We start from the raw sequence: 17,029 nt of genomic DNA on the forward strand, positions 1-17,029 counted from the left end.
ACCTTATATACACAATGCATGTGCCTTACCCCACTGAGACTGCTGTAGTCCCATCTTTACTTTCTGCCCACATTAAGGGATGGAGAACCCGTGGCCCAACAGTTGTTGGATTCCACCTCCCATTCGCCATAGTCAACATGGTCAATAGTAAGGGGTGATTTGAAGTGCATTGTGTGTGTGTGTGTGTGTGTGTGTGTGTGACTTCAGACCACAGACTTGCAGTGCAATCCATTACATGTCTATACAGAAGCCCCTTTGAGTTCAATAGGACTTTTTTTGCAGTAAGTATTTATTAGGATTATTGCAGCCCAAGCGGAATGGCATGAGCACCCCAGTTGAGTCAAATGAAGGCAAATTTTGGGGAGGGGGGAAATAATGAGCCCTAATAATCTGTTCCTTTCCCATGCCATTTTTTGTTTTGTACATCCAAATCCAGACACAGAAGAAGAAGAAGAAGAGGAAGAGGAAGAGGAAGGAGGAGGAGGAGGAGGAGGAGGAGGAGAAGGAGAAGGAGAAGGAGAAGGAGAAGGAGAAGGAGAAGGAGAAGGAGAAGGAGAAGAAGAAGAAGAAGAAGAAGAAGAAGAAGAAGAAGAAGAAGAAGGGGAAAAAGAAGAGTTTGGATTTGATATCCTGCTTTATCACTACCCTAAGGAGTCTCAAAGCGGCTAACAATCTCCTTTCCCTTCCTCCCCCACAACAAACACTCTGTGAGGTGAGTGAGGCTGAGAGACTTCAAAGAAGTGTGGCTAGCCTAAGGTCACCCAGCAGCTGCATGTGGAGGAGCAGGGAAGCGAACCTGGTTCACCAGATTATGAGTCCACTGCTCTTAACCACTACACCACACTGGTTATAGATCTTCAACACACATGCTGTTGCAGACTAAAAACATGTGGTTGTTCTCGCTCATTTTATTTTGTAAGGACATTTTTTTTAACAAATATTTTTTTCTTTAATAATGGATAGATAGCAATGATTATTGTGGCTTTGCAGGTTCTTGATAATTGCCCTTTTAAAAAAACTTTACAGTTCCAGACAGGCAGTGCAGGTATCAACACCCTGATGAACTGACATGGCTGATGGGCAAGTCATACAGACCTGGTCTAATCTTTACTATGCTGTCCAGTCTCATCTTTATCAAACATTACCAAAGCAGAATGTTTTTGCAGCCAGCAAAAAAGAAGGTTGCTACAAATAACTGTTTCCTCCACCGTCTTATTAGCGCACCTGTCAAAAGTACCTGAAGGAGTTATCTGAGTGGAAATGCTTATGACATCCTGTTTTAAAAAGAAATTGAAGTAGATTGGAGGGGGGGTTGTTCTTAAGAACACAATGTAACTGGAGCCTTCATAGAGCATACTATGGATATTACTGTATGTCAGACCTGGTTAGCCTCTTCAATCAATTTGCAAAAAGCTTTCAGTTTTATTGATGCTCATTTATGTAGGCAGAAATGGCTGGATTCAATTTGGACTTTAATGTACTTGTAATTAATGAGTGTTAATCAGGGTCAACTGCATGTTGTTATGCAGAAGATACACAACTGGATCTTCCATGTCTCTCTGTGTGTGTGTACTGCAGGGTCCATGGGCACATTTGAAAACTAGAGAAACTGTTGTGGGCATCCAGCCCACACCATGACATATTCTATAGGCTACAACAGAATGCTTATTTAAAGCCTATTTTCAGTGTGGGAAGGGAACCCAGTGCTGTCTTGTGCTCACTGGGACTGGTAGGTACAGAGTGGGCAGGCAAACAAAGCAAAGTGCCATCAAATTCAAGCACAATCTGTAGACATATCAAAGAACCCTATACCGCAGAAAGAAAAATGAATCCAAATGACAACTTTTTTGAAGCCATGGGTTGTTGTTGTTGTTGTTTAGTCCTTTAGTCGTGTCCGACTCTTCGTGACCCCATGGACCAGAGCACACCAGGCACTCCTGTCTTCCACTGCCTCCTGCAGTTTGGTCAAACTCATGCTGGTAGCTTCGAGAACACTGTCCAACCATCTCGTCCTCTGCCGTCCCCTTCTCCTTGTGACCTCCATCTTTCACAACATCAAGGTATTTTCCAGGGAGTCTTCTCTTCTCATGAGGTGGCCAAAGTATTGGAGTCTCAGCTTCAGGATCTGTCCTTCCAGTGAGCACTCAGGGCTGATTTCCTTAAGAATGGATAGGTTTGATCTTCTTGCAGTCCATTGGACTCTCAAGAGTCTCCTCCAGCACCATAATTCAAAAACATCAATTCTTCAGCGATCAGCCTTCTTTATGGTCCAGCTCTCACTTCCATACATCACTACTTCATGGATCCCCTTCATGGATCACTGCCTTGCCGTGGCGAAGGGGCTTGAATAACTCAGAGAAGCTACGAACTATGCCGAGCAGGGCATCCAAGATGGACAGGTCATAGTGGAGAGTTTTGACCAAACGTGATCCACCTGGAGGAGGAACCGGCAAGCCACTCCAGTATTCCTGCCAAGAAAAATCCATGGACAAAGAAGCCATGGGTAGTGGTTCCCAAATGCCATAATCCTTTTAAAGCACAGGTGCTTTAATGCACAAGACACACAGGCATAACTTCTTGCAATATTGAATTGCTGATGCCAGTTACTTGTGTATAGAGGTGGGTGGAGCTGTCAATTTTGTTCCCTTCATTTTCTCATTTTTCCAATCTTAAATTCAGTTCTCCACACATCTGCACCAATTTGTGAGTTAAAAAATAATAATTTGTGAACATCCAGTAGTGTTTTAGTGCATATTTTCCCCTAATAAACACATTTTTATGTATGCAATTTCCCCTAATGTACACATTTTTGCAAATCAATTCCCCCTAATATAATGCATCTCTGTATGTCGTTTTGACTAATAAATGCACTTCTGTGCACACTTGACCTCAGTAGCTGTGCTTTTGTCCACATTAATTGGCTGAAGAACCGTTTTGCAAAATTCAGAGAAGTGTGACTTTCAAAGGGAGGCTGTGCTTCAGTTTACATACTGTTTCAGAAAGTGTAGATTTGGTAGGTTCATCCTTAAATACGAGTTTCATAGAATTTCTCCCTCGTCCCTATTTGCAGATGTATTTCCATGGGTGGAAATTGCACTGTTTTGGAATATCTATGAGACAAGTTAATTAAATAGTCATCCCCCGCACCCCAAAGTTGCCTCAATCTGCCCAGTGGTGCAGCTGGTTCTGGAAGCAGTTCGTGGGATCCCAGAGAATGGCAAATCTGCAAGGTACCAGGGATCACTAACAGAGAACTGTTAGCGCACACCATCACAGACCACCGTTGCTAGGATTCTTTGGAGTGGAAGGTCAACTGGTATAAAAGCAAAATAAATTTGTAAAGTGGATAAGTTACCTGAGTCATCTTTGGGGAGAGGAGAGATTAGTAGGAGACGGACAAAACACATTCTCTTGGCTTCCATAACTTATTCATTAGGCAACAGATTGCAATGTGTATATTTTCAAAAAGAGTTAGCTGCTCGGTTGTTAAAATATATTCTGCCGTCATAAACTTTTGCAATTGGAAACCTTCTTCTCGTTTCTAGAATAGGTTAACATCAGTGTGCTTGTGTGTCACCAGTTTCATTCAGCCTCAGACTCCATACTCTCTGTGTCCCTCTGAGAGACCTGCTGGGACCTCCAGTAAATACAAATGGAGTAATATGATACTTGCTACACTGACTCAGTAAAAATCACAACATTGTGTATTCTGTTTCCTGAGGAAATGCCTTAGAACATTGCTCCCGGAGGACTCAGAAAGTATCAATTCTTCTCATTATAAGAGATAATTCTACGCATCCCCCTATTGTAGGAGTCAAGTTGACTGCCATAGACACTTCAAGCTGAAAACATAGCATCCGGACAGCAATTTAATATACGGCTGGCTCAGGCAGGCATATGACCCGTGAAATCAAAAGCTGCGCACCAGCTTTGTTTTGCGGCTCTTGCAGGTGTTAGGACAACCCCAACCATCTTTGCAGTCCTGCAGGTGGCAATAAGAGAAAGCTTACTAAGCCTCTAGCAGGCCTCTGAACATGGCTGCCGGGCTGCGCTCAACTTGGTGAGTCATGAGTTGTTCAAGCCTGTGCTACTCTATTCGTTTTAACAGGCAGCAAACCGACAAGACCAAAACAAGACATTTTGCTGACTGAGGTGGACTAGCAATTGGACCCCATCTCCCCATGTAAAGGCATGTAATAGCAACTTGATTAGCTGGTTTATTTTGGCACCCAAGACAGAAAATCACACAAGGATATTTTCTTGTTTGCACAACAATAATAAACGAACAACTTACATTTTACTGCCCTTTCATGATTGCCTAAAATCAACCACCTGAGGCAGCTGCCACTGTCTGCCTAATGGTAGGGCTGGCTCTGGTCAGCAAACCACTCTGCCGTGGTCAGAGACAAGAATAGAACAGTTATAAGGAAATCTGACTCCACTCAGCAAACATCTTAAATCAGGCCAGTGTCACCCACTGAAGTAAACAATATGCAAAGATTGTTTACAGTGCACTTATTGTTTCTCTGCTAGCATTGTTGATTTGTGGTACAGTCATACCTTGGGTTGAAGTAGCTTCGGGTTAAGCATTTTCGGGTTGTGCTCCACGGCGACCCGGAAGTAACGGAGCACGTTACTTCCGGGTTTCGCTGCTCGCGCATGCACAGACGCTCAAAATGACTTCACGTGCATGCACGGAAGCGGCAAATTGCGACCAGTGCACGCACAGACGCGTGGACGCGGGTTGTGTTCACTTCAAGATGCGAATGGGGCTCCAGAATGGATCCTGTTCGCATCCAGAGGTACCACTGTATCTCTGTGTAATGCAGGGATGGGAAACCTGTAGTACTCCAGATGTTGTTGGACAACTCCAGTCATCTCTGACCATTGGCAATGCTGGTTGGGGCTGATGGGAGTTGGAGTCCAGCAACATCTGAAGGCCCACAGGTTCCCACTCCTGCTTTAGAGAACAATGGTACATATTGCAACACGGCGCCCACTCAAAAGATTCGTAATGAGCTCATTTAAATGACAATGATGAATGCTTGTGATGGATATGCTGATGTCTTGACAGAACAGTTTATTGCATGCATGTGTGTTGAATTTAAGACTCCAAAGATGCCGACGTGACTTATCAATTATTTTCTACTTAAAATGCAGAAGGAATGACTTTTTAAAAATATACTTACAAACACATCTTACGATATGATTTGTGATTAAAACTCCATGTTCCCCTGGACTGACACTGTATAATGAAGAACATACTCTCTTGTGTGCTACACTCAGTAAGAATTATCAGCTACTACAATGCATTTTGGAAAATGACCCTCTTTGAAAGGCATGCTCACCATGAGGTATGAGTAACTTCCGATCGCCCATTAGCTTTCTAACATTCCCGACATGTCATGTGACATGGAATAACTACTTTTGCTAAATGAGCCCAATCTATGCATGCATTTTCAGAAGGAAACCCCACTGAACTCAGTAACTGTGCATAAAATTGCACTCTTAATGAGGGATAGCTTTGCAATTGGTGGGTCATATGAGGCCGGTAAAGCGAGTTGAGCTCCACAATCCCAGAGTCGTTTGCGACTGGACTTACCAGTAACTGTCAGGGGTCCTTTACCTTTATGAGGAGGGTTGCAACTCAGTGGTAGCACACATTTTCTGCATGCAAATACTTTTCCAGGGCTGAGAAAGACTCCTTTGTTTGTTTCTAACAAGTAGTCAATATTCTGGAAAAACCATTCTTGATATAATTCATTTTAACACCACAATAACACTTTGGTCCAAACCCATTTAAAAATCAGTTGTGACTAAGATCACGATCCTGTGCACACTTTCTTGAGAGTAAATCCCTTGCTTTGGACCTTACCTCTGGATAAATCTCCATAGAATCGGGCTCTGCTGTAGCTGAGAACTCTAATGCATTATTTGGATTTATTGGCACATTTTGCAAACACTTAGGCACTTGGTTCCGATACATTTGCCTGTGATTAACTTTGCCACACTAAAGAGGTTTCTTCCACATCTTCAACTGTATGAATTATTAACATTGGCTAATAGGTCAATGATACTAACAGATTGCCAAGCGTGCCAAATGTGGCTTTCTTTACAGGAAAAATGGCGGGCACCAGAGTTTCATTGCTTTTTCAAGCAGGGTCCAGGGCAGGTATCTGTTTTGGGTTTTGAGGCACTGGCAGCTGCTGGAGGAAGCTGGGCGCTGGCTTTGGCCCAGGGCGGCATGTGGGAATCTGATCAGCAATGAACTATAAATCCAGCAAAGGAGTGACGTGAGTGAGAAACATTTTTCTTTGCTCTTCACTGTATACCCCATAAAATTATACTGTGTGTGTGTCACAGAGACACACAAATGCATACACAGACACACACACACACACACAGAGAGAGAGAGAGAGAGAGAGAGAGAGAGAGAGAGAGAGAGGTTTTAGCCATTCTAAATAAGCACTGCTGATAAAAATGATTATTTATGTTGCCAGTAATGGAGCATAAACAGCGCCCTTATTAGTAGGCAATTTCATGGTATCTGCTCAGTACTTCTGCAATTCCTGATTTTAAATGGATGCGTCCATTAATTGCCTCTCCACCCCCTCAATGTGAAAGCCTGATTTAGTTCAAAAACAGTCAGGATGAAAACACAGTCCTAGCTTAGGGATGGTATTTACATGCAGGTCTTTTTGCCGTTGTGCCACAGGTCCATTACATGCTGTGTGAGTCATCACAATGCGCACTGTAGCAGTTGGCTGAAAATGAGAATGTATTCCATGTGTGAAAGTTAATCCAAATATGGAAATTGCCCTGTTTTGTATTAACTACTGATGATACAGCATAATCCCCGGGGGCGGGGGTTATTTTCTAGATGCTTATTCCTTGAAACTTGTGTGTGTGTGTGTGTGTGTGTGTGTGTGTGTGTCTCAAACTAGCCATATCTTTCCCCACAGTGAAGAAAGCTTTTTAATTCCCTTGGCATATTAAGAAACCAGTCTCTGGTGTGGCGTACAGCAAACGTATAGAATGTAAGCACATTATTCAAGGTATCCAGATCAGGTGAGAGTCTGACATGACATCAGAACACAGCATCCTCCAGCAGCTCAGGGTCACAGGACCCAGGGAACTACTACTGATCCATCTAGTTCAGTACTGTCTGTGCTGATTGGCAGCAGCCTTCTCTCTCAGTCCTCCCTAGAGGTCCAAGGGATTGAACCTGGGATACTGTGCATGCAAAGAAGATGCTTGGCCACTGAGCTATGGACCTTCCCTGCTGTTGGAGGCCCAGTGTCAGAGACCAGGCTGATGAGAGCTACTCTGATGAGGAATGGTGGGGGGCCTCCCCCTCCCTTTGCTCCTGACCAGGATCCTGAAGCTGCCCAGGAGCAGTGGAGCAGTATAGACTTGGAGCAGTGGTTTGAAGAGGGACATAGTCCGGAAGACAACAGCTGGGAAGAACTGAGTGGGGAACAGCTAGGAGAAGAACAGGGAGGGGGGGGAGAGAGAGAATTAACAGACTCCCTTTCGCTGGAAAGTGTCCAACTGATCAGTCCAAGGTCAAGGAGAGCAGATAAGGTGGAATGCCAAATGGTTTCGAGATCAGGTTGCCAGACGAGGAAGTGACAGGGGTGGCTCGGGGGGAAGTGGGTGGAAACCTTAATTGGGAGCGCCTTTCCTCTGAGAATGGAGTGTTTGTTCTTTCGCTGTGATTATTAAAAAAATATTTAACTGGTAGGAGACTATTTTTGCTTTGTTCTGTTTATCCACAGCCAAAGGGAGGGAGGAAGGATCCAAGATGCAGATATGGCAATCTGTTTGCTCATTTGGAAGTTCCATGATATACCTAGCCACCACAATTTTGTCTCCATCCTTTTAGGAGGCCATCTAAATTAGTGGTCACCCCTCCTTCTCTTTCGTTATGGAGAACTTCATGAGTTTAGTTATGTGCTGTGTGAAGGCATACTTTCTTCTGTCTGTCTTGGCCTGAACTTACTAACTAGATTGGCAGTGTGCACATGAACAAAACATACATGCATACATATATATGTGGCGCTTCCCAACATGGCTTCAAATTTAATTTTGGTCTCCGAGATTCAAAGTAAGCAAAATGAAGAAATGTCATATGCTGGTTCTCCTAACAACAGGAATATCGGTTACAGAAAATTTACATTCAAGTTTTCATTGCAGGCCATGTAAGCAGAATGCAAATGACAGTAACAAATGCAGTTTAGTTGCTTGGTATCAGATTTGGCACGTTCAGAACAATGAACCCAGACATGGAGATATTCCTTATTTTGCCATCTTTCATGAATAACCTTTTCCATGATCCACACAGTCCAGATTTTAATAAAACCTTTATTGATTTGCCTACAGAGGTTTTTCTTTTCTCGCAGGATGTTCTGCGGCCAATTTAGCCATGCAATAAACAAGAGTAATCTGTTCCACACTCACACAGTTCAAGGTTTATGAATATGGTGTGATACACAAAGAAGAAAACATAAATAGACATCCTTTCCCATAGCCCGAGACCCCTAACTAAGAAGGAAGAGTGATGTTTCTAAAGGTTCGCTCTCAAGACATGCTTCCAGAAAACAAATTACAGTATCCCAATTTTACTCAGAATCACAGACAATTTGTAACAATATTTATGAAACTGCCTTAACCTGATTGAGAACATTGATCTATCTAGCCTGATGCTGCCTGCTCTGACTCATAGAAGCATTCCAAGGTCTTTCCCAACCCTGGAACTCTTTTAACTGGAGGAATCAAACCTGAATCTTGAAGGGTAGCTCTACCATTGAGGTACTGCAGGTAACAGTTAGCACTTTACATTAGAGCACATTTTCCATCCCAGGGACCAGGTCCCCTCAAGGAGAACCTTCAAGTAGATTACCATTATGTTTCCTGGAAATTCACTTCCTCCCAGAAGCCTTAGGCACAACCCCTTATTTGCCCTACGGAAGTAATGGGAAACCTTTGGCCCTCCAGATGTTGATGAACTCCTAGTAAGCATGGACAATGGTAAAGGATGATGGGAGCTGCAGTTCAGCAACATCTGGAGGGCCACCCCTGCTCTACCGTAACAAAACCTAAGTACCAGTATGTGCAACAGAAATGAACATTTTTGCATTGGTTAACTGCTTCCATTCGCTTCCCTTTGTTTCCTGTGTCAAATTTTAGGTGGTAAGCTCACTGGGAAAGAGACCACACACACAGGGATAGAAGACAGTCACATCCATTGCCCCTATCCACATTTGCCTCTTCACCCATCTCAGGCAGGAGGTCCCTGGCCAGTTGTCCAAAAGGGAATGTAAAAGTTCGAATTAAGCAAGCTTTGATTAAACTGCGGCAAACATAGAAACTCCTGGGCTCAGTTTATGCAAACGAACCAGGTTGGCTTGGCAGGGCCAGCTGAGTGCAAGCCATGAAGGAATAAAACAGAGTAAATGGCTCATCAATGGAAACTGTCACCAAGGGCAGAAGACTTGACGGCAGAGGGAGGTTTCCAGTGCAACAGAGTGCTCCTTCTTTGCTGGGCCCTAGTGGGCAGAGGCAAAGGCCCAGTTTAGGGTTTCAACTTTGAATGACGTAGGCTCGGGGGAGTTCCTTGGAGTCGGTTAGCAGCCAGGAGGAAAGGAAGGGGAAAACCTCCATGTGAGCTGAGAATGGCAGGCTGAAACAAAGAGACACAGAGAACGGCTTTCTGCTGAGCCTGGATAGACCCTCATAGGTAGTCAATGCTCCACAATCCCTCCACCTAGGTGCAGGTTGTATATATGTGTCAATAAACCATATATCATAAAGACATCACAGTCTCTGCTGTGCCCAATTTCTGGAGGAAAATTTTTGGGTAAGTGCCTGGAACCTCACACCGCTCAGAGATGGGGTGGCATGTAGCAATATATAAAGGGGCCAGATTTGTGCTTAACTTCATATTTATTCCATATAAGAGGCAACTTGTTTGAAAGTAGCAACTACCATGTTATATAAGCAATGGCACAAGCAATTCCAAATAATCAACGAGACCTTAGATAAGATCAGGAGAGTATATAATACTGGATACAGTTGCGCCAAAAGCAACCTCTTGGCATAGTGAGCGACTTCTACAGAGTTAAGAGTGAATTTGGCCCTGTAGGTCTGGTATAAATTTCAACACCAGATAATAATTTTGGCGTGACTTCAAGGCTATTGAAGGAGGACTTGTAAGATGATCTCCCACCCACCCTTTTCTTTTACTTTCTTTTTCTTTTCAAATCAGACTAGCTAGAGTATGCATAACAAAATTTATATATTAAATTCAACTATCCTGAATGTATTCCGCCAGGGAAATCGTTATTGGCATAGTAATACGAGCTAGATATAATCCTGGAAGCTCTTCATGTTTTGTGCATAAGTACAGTCCTCCTTTCCTGGAGCAAGAAGTCAAGTATTCCCTTGGGTCTGGGAAAAGAGCAATTCCATCAAGGATAACAAAAGCCAAGAAAGCTTGATTATCTGTAACATCTGCATAGCTGAGATTGACGGCTGGTTACTGCGAAAGGAATATGAGCAGGTTTGGGTTTTTATCTGCTGCCTCAACCATTTTATGATCTGCTCTTGAACTGTTACGTGTTTTTAATGAGGTGGGTTTATTGACAACAGCAACATTATTTTGATATTTTTGTTCTTAGCCACCTTGGCCAGGGTCCAAAACTAATACAGGCATACCTAAACCCATGGAAATCATTGGGCATAAGCAGATTAAGCTGCATGTTGGATTTTGACATTTGACTTGAGTGTAAGAAAGGCAAGATGTAAAAATAAATAAATGCACCATGTATTAACGCTGTAAATGTGTTGGACACGATCCAGCAAAAGCTTATTGTGCTTCATGCCACTTTCTTATGTTGCTGTACATATCATCATCATCATCATCATCGTCATTTTTTATTTGTATACAGTCTTTCTATCTTATAATACTCAAGGTGGTTTACAAGGTGAAGAAACAAAAAATGTACATCTTATAACAATCTAATGCAATACAAAAATGTAATAAAACAAAATTTTAAAATAAGCAACCTACATCAAATAAAGTAACACTCAACAATTATTAGAATAGTACAAAATAATAATATCAACATATAAAAGTTAAAGAGAAATCCACTCAACAGTTACAATAAATAATTTCTAAACTATAATCAAGAAAACAACAGCAAGCCACAGTACATATAATATAAAATATCAAAATGGGGGCTATGAAATCTCCACCCAGTGTCCATTACCTGATTCCCATTACTTGTTTCCCCATGTAGAACTCCACTTCCACTGAAGTTGTCGTCTGCACATGTGCTAATATTCCTTCAAGCAGCACATGGCTATACATGGAACTCATTCCACAGGAGGCAGTGATGGTTACCAACTTAGATGGCTTTAAAAGAGGACCAGGCAAATTCATGGAGGATTCAGTTATCAACGATTCCAATTACTATATTCTACCTCCACAGCAGGAGGCAGAAATGCTTCCTGTGTTCCCCAGAGACCACAGGAGGGGAAGAGGACTCAAATGCTTGGAACCTGCTCACAAGTTTCCCACAGGCATCTAGTTGCAAGAAGAGGATGCTGGACTAGATGGGCCACTGGCCTGATCCTGCAAGATCTTCTTATGTTTTTATGTTCCTATGATATCATCTGCGCAACAGCTGATGCACACACCTCAGCTACAGGTGAAACTCGGAAAATTAGAATATCATGAAAAAGTTCATTTATTTCACTAATTCAACTTAAAAGGTGAAACTAATATATGAGATAGACTCATGACATGCAAAGCGAGATATGTCAAGCCTTTATTTGTTATAATTGTGAGGATCATGGCGTACAGCTGATGAAAACCCCAAATTAACAATCTCAGAAAATTAGAATATTAAATGAAATCAGCAAAACAAGGACTGCAAATAGAGCAATACTAGACCTCTGAGAAGTAGAAGCAAGCATATGTACTCAGTACTTGGTTTGGGCCCCTTTTGCATCAATTACTGCCTCAATGCGGCGTGGCATGGATGCTATCAGCCTGTGGCACTGCTGAGGTGTTATGGAAGACCAGGATGCTTCAATAGCCGCCTTCAGCTCTTCTGCATTGCTCGGACTCATGTCTATCATCTTTCTCTTGGCAATGCCCCATAGATTCTCTATGGGGTTCAGATCAGGCAAGTTTGCTGGCCAATCAAGCACAGTAATCCCAAAGGCATTGAACCAGGTTTTGGTACTTTTGGCAGTGTGGGCAGGTGCCAAAGTCCTGCTGGAAAATTAAGTCAGCATTTCCATAAAGCTCGTCTGTGGAAGGAAGCATGAAGTGCTCCAAAATCTCCTGGTAGACGGCTGCATTGATCCTGGACTTAATGAAGCACAGTGGACCAACACCAGCTGATGACATGGCTCCCCAAATCAACACAGACTGTGGAAACTTCACACTGGACTTCAAGCATCTGGCATTGTGTGCCTCCCCATTCTTCCTCCAGACTCTGGATCCTTGGTTTCCAAATGAGATACAAAAGCTGCTCTCATCAGAAAAGAGATTTGCATGTCATGAGTCTATGTCATATATTAGTTTCACCTTTTAAGTTGAATTATTGAAATAAATGAACTTTTTCAGGATGTTCTAATTTTCCGGGTTTCACCTGTAAACTGCAGCTTCTGTTTTCAAATTGGATGGAAGCTGGTTTGAGGGAAACCACATTATCTCAAGAAACTACAGAATACAGATGGATTGTGGCTAACATCATGCGTACTCAGCTTCAAACACCAGCAGTGGAAGCGAGCTGGAGCCTGAGTAACCTGTAAAGTGAACATATCCGAAGCCCTGTTGTTTTAACATCTTGGTCCTGTACATGTTTGTTCAGAAGAAAGTCCCACAGATTTCAGCCTGTCTTAAATCATAGAAAGCGTGTGCTACTCCGACTTGCAGTGGCAGCACAAGCGATTATGTAACTGCATTCCTCCCATTGTAATTTTATCTTCACACCCGGGGACATCTTCAAAGTGTAAGCTTTCTGTTGTTAGTCAGGCACTTCAAAAGAATCACTCCTTCTTCAAAGGGTTTTCTTCCCCGTTAATGGAGGAGTTCGGACTGATTGGGGTTGGGCTTAGTCATCAACAAGCTTGCTATTCTCTCACCACTTACAGGCACACAGCCTAGTGACGGTCTCTGCCAAATTTTAATCGGAACAGACTATGGTCTGGGACACCCAAACACTCTGTATGTTTTAGAGGTTCAGGACATGCTTAGTCCTATTGATTCCAATTTTGGGGTGGGGGACGTGGAATCAGTTAGAGCATTGGTTTCTAAGATTCTATCAGCAGAAGACCATGATCGTTAAACAGATCTGCAATTCAATGCACAGTCAGTTGGGAATAAGCTGAATTAAACACACCTATTTCTGGGCAGATATGTATAAGATGGCACTGTAAGAAACTCAGCCCCCTGGTTTCAGGGACAGAGCAGAATGTTTCAGTGCTTCTGAATTCTTCTGCCCTAATGTCAAAGCTGTGCTGGCCAAGAACCAGATTTGGTCTAATAAGAAATCATTGCCATACGGTGCAGGGTGGAATCCAAACACAGCAGTGGGATATTATCTTTATAAGGACCAAACAAAATGCCACAAAGCCACAAGAAGTTTTTTTTTGCATTCTCCAAAACTCTCCTTTAAGCTAGATGCTAGCGAAAACAAGCAAGGAAAACAGTAGGGTATGATATTAAAGCCCCAAAATCTTCAGGCTATCTTAAGGTGTCGGGTGCATGTAATTATAGTGTCAGACTAGAAGTGGAAAGAACTGGGTTTAAATGTTTTCTCCACCATGCAGCTCACTATGTCAGTCAGCTGGCCTACCTCACAGGGTTGTTGTTAGGAGATAAAATGGGCAGGGGGACCCTATACATCACCCTGAGCTTTAAGAAAATGTTACTTGCCTGTCTTATTTCCCAAAGAAATTCAAGGAAGCTAACGGATTAATAAGTAGTATTATTCCAAACTAAACCCAATACAATGAAAAACAAATTAACAAATCTGGTCACCATGAAAATAAACACAACCTAAGCTAGTAGAAAAGTTATTTAATGAGCCAAAGGCTTTATTAAAAAACCAAGTCTTCATGAGGTGCATGAAATAATACATTGAATGAGCCTGTGCTCCTTCGATAATGAATAATAACGATAAAAGGTAATGAATAAAATGGACCCGGGGTGTGACTAGAGATTTGTGCAGATTCTTTTCCCCTGGTGAACACAGCTCAGTTCTTCTAAACCTTGCCTTACAAAGAGTACAGGAAGCTTGGATGCTGTAACCATCTGAACGCTCATCAGCATTTTCCAAGACAAAACGCATCACGGAAGTAAATAAAATCCAGATCACCTCCGCTGCTAATGACTGGGAGTAATTTCTACATTGGTTAATTTTTGTTCAGTCTTTTGTAGCTGCCATAAATTTGTGCTTATCTCAGTTTGCTGTTGTGATTGTGATACAACAAGCGATTGGCAAAGTGCATTGATTTTTTCTTACAAATATCCCCTTACATTCAAGGTTATTACTGTTTTGGGTTTTTTTGCCTGAAATGCCATTTAACTCACCCTGGGGATCTTGTGAGGACTGATGCAGAATGCAAACATTTTAAGGGCTTGTGCACTCATTAAAGTTTGCCCATCAGTTCTTTTGCTACTAAGAGACAACTATAAGGCCTAATAAGTTAAAAGTAGAGGTAAGCAAGAATCTGTGATGGAAAGGGAGGTAATTTCCTCCTCTCTGAATTCATCCATCGACATTCTATCCCTGTGATTGCTTGGGCTGTGTTTAATGGTGTTACTTATGTTTCTGTTTTGTAAGCCTGTGTTTGATTTTATTGTAGAAAGATGGGGGTTAAATGCATGAAAAAATGCAATAAAATAAACTTCTCTAACTTCAAGGTGCTGCTACAAGACTCCTTCTTGTTTTTTCCTGCAACAGATGGACATGGCTACCCTTTTAGAAATAAATTCTGATTGTACACTCCTCCAGGCAGGGACCTGTCCTGTGGTTATCTGTTTCTGTCTTTTAAAAAAAAAAAAAAGTTCCGTTTCCACAATAAAAGCGTTCAGCAAGGCATTACTTATTTTTGTGAATATCATGGCCACTGGTATGTGACCAAAAGGAAACACCAGGAAGAACTTTCTGACAGCAAAAGCTGTTTTGACAGTGGAATGGACTCTCTCAGGAGGTTGTGGACACTCCTTCCTTGGAGGTTTTTAAGCAGAGGTTGAAAGGCCATCAGTCATAGTTGAGCTTCTTGCATGGCCCTCGGGGTCCCTCCCAACTATACAATTCTATGGAAAGGTAATTCTGCCCACATGTCTCAAGTCGTTTAACACCCTCCTTGCTAGACAGCCTTCTGGGTCGTCCTCCACATTCTCCAGGGAAAGGAAGACACCGACCTTTCTCCCGGGCTGGGAAGCGTAAGGGAGGCACCCGGCCAGGAAAATCGCAGCCTCGCCACTCCCTAATGGAAGAGGAGCTGCATTAAGCCCATTAACATCCGCCAAATGGTTATCATCAATTTTTAATCAGAAATAAGACCAGAAATATGGTAAGCAGCAGCTCCCAGCAGCAAGTAAATTTAAATAACGCCAATAGGGGAATCCAATCACTTAAGCGCAGGAACTCGAGCAACAATGGGGGAGCAGAGGGGTGCGCGCCGCTACTCCAAAGGAGAAGGCGACAGGCAGCTATGTTAGTGGAGATCGAAGCGCTGCAAAAAAGAAAAAAGAAAAAAGCCAGCCGATCCCTCGGACCCATTAACCCCTTCCTAGGCCGCCCTCTCTCTGTGGCGCCCCGCGCGCGCAACCAAACACACACACACCAGCACACAGCCGGTGCCAGATTTTCCCGCCTCTCGCCTGCAGGACCCAGCCGCGCGGGCAGCTTTTGCAAAAAGCTGGATCTTGCACGGCATCTCCGCACTCTGCAGCTGGTCCAATGGGCTAAAGGGAGATCCATCCCGCGGCTCTGCGGGGCCGCCTTCCAGCAGCCTGGGAGAGAGGCTCCTTCGGCGGCAGCTCCCCGGCCCCGTCGCCTGAGAGCGCATGCTGGACGGGGCGAGGGTGGAGGGGCCCGTGAGGTCCCCGTCCCCTCCTCCTCCTCCTCCTCCCCTCGAGTGATCCGGTGCCCGAGGGAGGAAGGAGGGCGAGAGGGGGTCAGGAGGAGGATGGGGGCCGGCCTCCCCCCGGGGCTGCTGGCGCTGGGGGCGGCTTTGCTGTGCCCGCCGCCCTGCCAGGGCAGCTGCGCGGAGCTGAAGTGCGGCGAGCAGGAGAGCTGCTGCAGCTACGGCAACGCCAGCTACCCGGAGGTCAAGTGCTGCCGGCTGCCCTTTCACACGTTCCTGGACAACGTGGGCTGGTTCGTGAGGAAGCTCTCGGGGCTGCTCATCTTGCTGGTGCTCTTCGCCATCGGCTACTTCCTGCAGCGCGTCATCTGCCCGAGTCCGCGCAGGAACAGCCGTCGGCGCCCGGGACGCCGCCGCCGCCGCGACGAGGACGACGACGACGACGACGATGGCGACGAGGGCGACGGGGACTCGCTGGCCCGGGGAGGCACCCCGCTCAACGCCACGGCCGCCACCTCGCAGGACTCGCTGCTCCACAGCGGACGGAGCAGCCAGGCGCCGCCGCCGCCGCCGCCGCCGCCCCCCCTCCTGCCCGTCGTGTCGCCCGTCTTCTTGCAGCTGCCCAGCTACGAGGAGGTGAAGTATTTGCCCACCTACGAGGAGTCCATGCGCCTCCAGCAGCAGCCCCTCGTCCTCCCCGTCACCAGCCTGGCCACGGGCGCGGGGAGAGGCCTCGCCGGGGCGGGCAGCTGAGGACCCGCTTTCCCCTAGGGCCCCCCTCCCCAACACGAGGGGGCGGCGGCGCGCGTGGCCCGACGGAGCTGCCCCTTTCCGTGGAGGGGGCGGGCGGGGAGGCAGGGGGTCGCCCCGAGGGGGGTTCCGCGCTCCAGGAGCTCAAACGGTATTGGCAACGGAG

The 17,029-nt window shown here is 44.7% G+C and overlaps 1 protein-coding gene and 1 long non-coding RNA gene across 4 annotated transcripts in view; both read left to right on the top strand.

The window, feature by feature from the left end:
• Window positions 1–598: 598 nt before the first annotated feature.
• Window positions 599–14,940, top strand: LOC307217306. Its single transcript, XR_013839550.1, has 2 exons — window positions 599–712; window positions 11,301–14,940. It is a non-coding gene; the product is annotated as an uncharacterized lncRNA (long non-coding RNA).
• Window positions 14,941–15,776: 836 nt separating this feature from the next.
• LOC307217156 (putative membrane protein C3orf80 homolog) overlaps window positions 15,777–17,029 on the top strand; it is a 52,976-nt gene continuing 51,723 nt past the window's right edge. For 2 of the 3 annotated variants that reach the window (XM_079978310.1, XM_079978311.1), the window contains exon 1: window positions 15,777–16,749. In XM_079978310.1, coding sequence (XP_079834436.1) covers window positions 16,216–16,749 — 534 coding nt within the window. In that variant the 5' untranslated portion in view covers window positions 15,777–16,215. Of the gene's footprint in view, window positions 16,941–17,029 lie in introns of those variants that run through there. The other variant, XM_079978309.1, reaches the window with a different exon arrangement.

This window comes from Podarcis cretensis, assembly GCF_951804945.1.
Source record: "Podarcis cretensis genome assembly, chromosome: 5".
NCBI lineage: Eukaryota > Metazoa > Chordata > Lepidosauria > Squamata > Lacertidae > Podarcis > Podarcis cretensis.